Source organism: Lycium ferocissimum, unplaced genomic scaffold (genome assembly GCF_029784015.1).
Source record: "Lycium ferocissimum isolate CSIRO_LF1 unplaced genomic scaffold, AGI_CSIRO_Lferr_CH_V1 ctg13150, whole genome shotgun sequence".
Lineage (NCBI taxonomy): Eukaryota > Viridiplantae > Streptophyta > Magnoliopsida > Solanales > Solanaceae > Lycium > Lycium ferocissimum.
In genome coordinates, this window is record NW_026714727.1 from 2662 (window position 1) to 8829 (window position 6168).

Sequence of the window (6168 nt, forward strand, 5' to 3'; positions counted from 1 at the left end):
GGAAGATTGTGAAGCAGTGGTGAGAATTTATAATAACCAAACATCAAAATAACCCTATTGCATTGTTTACAGTTCACCATATATAATTAGGCGCCATTTCAATGAATATTTGACCAAATTTTGACCAGCCATATTGTTTTTCTATTAGTTAATATTTAATTAAATAAATAATTGATTGCATGTCTTGACTCTGAATAGCTTTTTATATATAAAATTAGATATTATTATGCCTGCTTGCAACTATTACATTTTAAACTTTCATAAAAGTTATACTCTTATATTGATAAGCTAACAAGTCAAAATAACATGTAAAAGAGGACATTTTCCTTAAATTGATTTATAATCTTAAGTGATTATAAATAATACTCTCTTTGTCAAATCTCAATATAAGTGATGTATTCCTTTTTATATTTAAAAATAATTTAGTGCTTAAACTTTTCATTTTATCATTAATAAGGTGATTTATATAGCTAAATAAATATCTATAACTTATTAAATTATTCATTATCAATTTAATAATTGAGAAGTGACACATCAACCTACATTGATGTTAGTTCAGTTTTCTTAAAAAGAAGGCTCATTGTATTAGCTTGATATCGAGCTTAATATGTAATTAATCGTGGATAATTTATGTGCAGTGGTTAGGAAAGTAAGCAGTGAAGCGATCGAACAACTTTTTTAAATATCCCTACAAAAATAATTTTCAAAAATACGCCATATTCCCTTGTACAGAGCCATGACGAATATATGCTGGAAAATCCTATTATAATTTCTAAGTTTAGTTCAAAACTATATTTGTTGGGAAAAAAAAAGAACATAAAGAAATGATCAAATTGACATTTTGACTCCACGCGTAAAAGGTGGAGCACGTATTTGATAAATCAGCCCTATCTAGTACCTATATATAAGCTCATACCTACCTTTTAAATCTCAAAATATATATGCAAATTAATCCCTTTTTGGTATTCCAACTCTTCCCTCAGATTCTTTTACAGAGTTTGCACGCAATTAGATCTTACAAACTTTCTATATTTATCTCTGCAATTATTGTCTGATCAACAAAAGAATGGCAGATTCACCACCATCATTGCCAACAACAAGAAAACAAAATTCATTTCCACCACCACCATTGCGGATTAGGGAAAATAATAGCCCTCGAATGTCAGAGTTAAGGAAAAGTCTATTTTCACCTTCATTGCGAACTCCAACATCAATTAGGACACCAACATTCAAGACTCAAAAATCCATGTTGTTGTTATTGGCTTATGTTTTCACTTTTTTATTTGTTACATGTGCTATCTTTATTGTTGTCTTTAATAATCCTTCCATTAACCATTCTTTCAAGAAAGTCCTTAATAAGAGGTCCCAGTTTTCCACATTTTTCTCTCACTATTTTTCCTCAAACAATAATCAAAACTCAACTGTTTACTATCTCCCATTTAATGATTCTTCTATTTCTCAAAATGCTTTTGCTATTTCACCTAGCCAAATGAATGATTCTGAAAATGGTGAAAAGGGTTTACAGAGTTCCTTGAAGAATGATCAGTTCTCAAGGAATGAAGGTAAATCTAGTAGTAAAAGAGAAGAGGAAGAGACAGAAAAGGTAACAAATTCTGTGAAAAATGAGACAAACAACAACAACAACATGTCTAGTGTAATCCCACAGGTGGAGTCCGTGAAAAATGAGACATCATGTGAAAATCATCAAAAGAATGAGCCATGGTGGGAAGTGATGAGTCATTGTGATATTTATGATGGGATGTGGGTGAAAGATGATGCTAACCCTTTGTATGAACCTGGTTCTTGTCCTTTTATTGATGAGCCATTTGATTGTTATCACAATGGAAGGCCTGATAATGGCTATGAGAAATTTAGATGGCAGCCTAAGCACTGTAACATTCCAAGGTAATTGGCTACTTTTGATAGTTATTGCATATGCATTACTAGGCTCGAAGGCTGGGGCGTAGCTAGAGTGTCGACTACAGGTTTGGCCGACTGCAATAGCTTTGGTTCAAACCCTGTATTTGTCATAGAAAGATTAGAATCTAGATTGCCTAAGCTTCGAATCGCGGCTCTGCCTTGGCGAAATCTCTAGTTTTTGCACTGTGATTTGAAGGACTTAGATTCCAATGGTGGAAATACGCCCACCGCTTTGCAAACACATTTTCTTGTATATGTGAATGTAAATAATTATTTGCTAAATTACAATATGCATATATATATAATAGGTCGACGCTATTGGAAGTAATACAAAGTAAATATCAATTTGGAACAAGTTAAGCTGTAAAACCACTACAACCCTAGACCCAAACCTACTTACAAGTCGAGTCGACAAATCTTGCCCCAAAATACTACGTACGCTACTGATAGGTTCAAGCTGTGGAAACAACCTCTTGCAGAAATGCAAGATAATGCTACGTACAATCGACTCAATATGGCCGGTCGGTTCCTGGACCTGCCTAAATCAGGAGCTTAGTGCACCTGCCTGTCCTTTTCAATTCTTATTTTTATGCGTTGTTACGCTTAGTTCTGGTGATGTTCTTTTTTGTAAAATAGTACTACTTTACTTTTCAGGTTGGATGGCAAAGAAATGTTGGAACTTTTGAGAGGAAAGCGATTAGTCTACGTGGGTGACTCTCTGAACAGGAATATGTGGGAATCAATGGTTTGTCTGCTTAGAAATTCTGTTGAAGACAAGAGCAGAGTTTTTGAAGTATCTGGAAGAGAAGATTTCAAGAAAGAGGGTGCTTATTCTTTTATATTTGCGGTAAGTTTCATCATTTCACTTGTCTACTCGTCCCACAAATAACGTCAGATTTATTCAACAAAATGTTGTTGCATCTTAGTAAAAGGAGGTGAAAGGACTGGTGGATGTATCTGTTCTAGATGGTGCATCTGCATTGCTGGAAGCAAAGTTTTGGAAATTAACAGTCTAACAAACAATGAAGACGGAGGTAATGGTACATCATTGTAGGTTCTTCTCCAAGACTTGTATATGATGCATCTAAATTGCTGGATTAAAAAAGTCTATTAGGCCAAAGGAGCAAGCTGCCATTAACAAATAAGATGTCTTGCATTATATGTCAAAAATTTCCTTGGTTCTTCTTGTTTCACTATACGAGTAATAAGACTTTTGAAAAATGAAATGAAACAAATATACTGACTCTGATTTAATTAAGGCCATACCATAATTGAAACAATGTGTTGATCCCTTGTCATATGTTTGTGCAGGATTATAATTGTTCAGTAGAGTTTGTACGTTCTACGTTTCTCGTTCAAGAATGGGAAATGGCAGACGGGAATGGATCAACTAAAGAAACACTCAGATTAGATCTGGTAGAAAGGTCATGTGACAAATACAAAGGAGCTGATGTTCTTGTCTTTAACACAGGGCACTGGTGGACTCATGAGAAAACATCTGAAGGGTACCTCCGTCTTTTGCCTAAGTTCATCATGCTTTCCTACATAGCCAGAGAGAAATAGAAGAAGATATTTATTTTGATCTTTGTTGTAGCGAGCTAATTTATTATATGTATTCACAAATTTTTAGGAAGGGTTACTATCAAGAAGGTAGCCATGTTTATGGTGAACTTAATGTTGTTGAGGCATTTCGCAAGGCAATGACAACATGGGCAAGATGGATTGAGACCAATGTAGATCCTCTCAAGACTGATGTTTTCTTTAGAGGCTATTCAGTCTCTCATTTCAGGTAATTCAAATGTGTTCCCTAATTTACCTTCAACTCTTGATCACATTCAAAGGAAGCCTCTTGGTTCTAGCAATACACGTGATGTGCGGATTCGGAGGCGGATCTAGGATTTCTAGAATATGAGTGCACCACTAAAGAATGGTGAAAAAAGTAAGCATTAAGGGGATTGATCCCTGATCCTCTAGGTAAATAACTTAGCCTTTGTAGCATGGGGGCTAACATATAATTGCAGATCAATTCTAAGAAATATGTACATAAAATACCTAGTTTGACAGACAGACCGTGGGTTCACGTGCACCATAATTAGTACTCCCTCCGTCCCATTTTATATGAGGGTGTTTGCGGAGCACGAGTTTAAGAAATAAAGAAAGACTTTTGAAAGTTGTGGTCTACAACAAATCAAAATAAATTTGTGTAGCTAAAAAATCATTTCATTAAGGGTAAAAAGGTAAATCTAAAGTTAAATTGTTACTAAATATAGAAAGGTGTCATCCTTTTTGGGATTGACTAAAAAGGAAAGAGTGTCATAGAAATTGGGATGGAGGGAGTAACGTAAATACGCGCCTGACGGATTATGATAGAGAGACATGTCCATTATCCAACAAGTTTCAAACTGTGCGTTAGCTGATCCTCAGATATTTCTCGGTTATCAAAAAAATTCAAGGAAACGATTCAGAAAGTGACCAAGTTTTCTTTTGGTGTTTGTTTGTTTTGCAGTGGAGGTGAGTGGTACGCTGGTGGAAAATGTGATAGTGACACCGAGCCACTTCAGGATGAGAAAGATTTGTCGCCTTCTCTGTATCCGCCAATAATGGGAATGCTAGAGGATGTGATAAAGTGGATGAAGACACCAGTATACTATTTAAATGTTACCGTAATGTCAGATTTCCGCAAGGATGGACATCCATCGGTATACAGGAAGCCAAACATGACAGACGAGGAGAGAAGGACGACGTTAAGGTACCAAGATTGCAGCCATTGGTGCCTTCCTGGTGTACCAGACACTTGGAATGAGCTCCTATATGCGCAACTATTGATGAAACATTATCAGAAACAACAAAAACAACAGCAGCAGCAGATAGGTTCTTAGGCAAACATAGCTATAGTATTATACAGATATGATATTTTGGGCGAAATATGTCCAACGTTAGTTGTACTTTTTCCGGATGAGAAGTCAGAAATGAACGCTATTAGTTAATAGCTACAGATAGTTCTATGTGGAACCACTTATCCAACAGTATAGTAACAAGTTACTATTACTTTACCCTGCTATAAAATATGAGCTTAAAGTATGTACACATCCTTTTAAAGATTGTCGTTTTGATTGACCAAATACTCTTGATGTGCATCTTCGTCTGATATATAACTTTACTTGGTTTAAATTTATTTTTACTCTTCACAACGATATTGCCTAGGTCATGCACGAATTTTGTCACAGCGGAGATGAAATCTCAATTTTTTTTTTTTTTTTTTTAAACATTCAAATCATACTTTCCCTTTTGTGACTTCACATCAATTCTGTTTCCTTCAAACAAGTGAATTCCTACTTAGTTGTGAATTCCTACTTAGTTTTCATTTTTTCAAGTTAATGAATTGGTACAACTTGTATGGAATACATTTTCTCCCTCCATTCTATTTTATTCGACTCCCTTTCCTTTTTCTTCCATCAAAATACAAATGACACTTTTCTATATTTGGAAACAATTTAACATTAAAATTCCCATTTTATGCTTAATAATATGCTTTTATAGCCACAAAAATCTCATGATATGTTTAAGATCACAAAATTCAAAAGTCTTTCTTGTTTTGTTAAACTCAATACCTAGTCAAACTAAGCCACATGAATTGAAATGGGGGAAGTATAAAAATCTATATAGAACTTGTCCATCTTCTGTACTCTTGTTCTAGTTGAATAGCAGTCTGCACATCTTATGATCTTGGTTCATCTCGGCTTTGTATGCCCAATCTCCCATTGCAGCTTTGAAGTGATTGTATAGAAGTCCTCTGTCATTTCTGCTATATTTCTTCTTACTATAGATCTTACAAACTCTGTATTTATCTCTTATTCCTGTCAGTACGAAGTATGGCTGATTCACCACTATCATTACAAACAAGAAGAAAACCAAGTCCATTTCCACCACCAATATTGAAGATTAGGGAAAATAGCCCTCTAACATCAGATCAAACGAAAAGTCTTTTCTCACTTCATTGAGGACTCAACAATTTGTACATTCTACTTTTCTGGTCCAAGAATGGGAAAAGGCAGATGGGAGTGGATCAACTATAGGAACACTCATACTGGATTTAGTGGAAAGGTCATGTGACAAATACAAAGGAGCTGAGATCCTTCTCGTTAACTCAAGGCACTGGTGGACCCATGAGAAACCTTCTGAAGGGTAACTACCTCTTTTTCTACATTCATTGTGTTTTTTCTACATCTTTTTGGCAAAATGAAGTAT

The 6168-nt window shown here is 35.1% G+C and overlaps 1 protein-coding gene across 1 annotated transcript; it reads left to right on the forward strand.

Annotated features, from left to right (window-relative positions):
* Positions 1–929: 929 nt before the first annotated feature.
* Positions 930–5005, forward strand: LOC132042080 (protein trichome birefringence-like 4). The gene is made up of 5 exons (XM_059432703.1): positions 930–1905; positions 2575–2767; positions 3232–3425; positions 3551–3709; positions 4427–5005. Exons 1-5 carry the CDS (start codon positions 1067–1069, stop codon positions 4797–4799), a joined length of 1758 nt encoding a protein of 585 aa, XP_059288686.1. The 5' UTR covers positions 930–1066; the 3' UTR covers positions 4800–5005.
* Positions 5006–6168: the final 1163 nt, after the last annotated feature.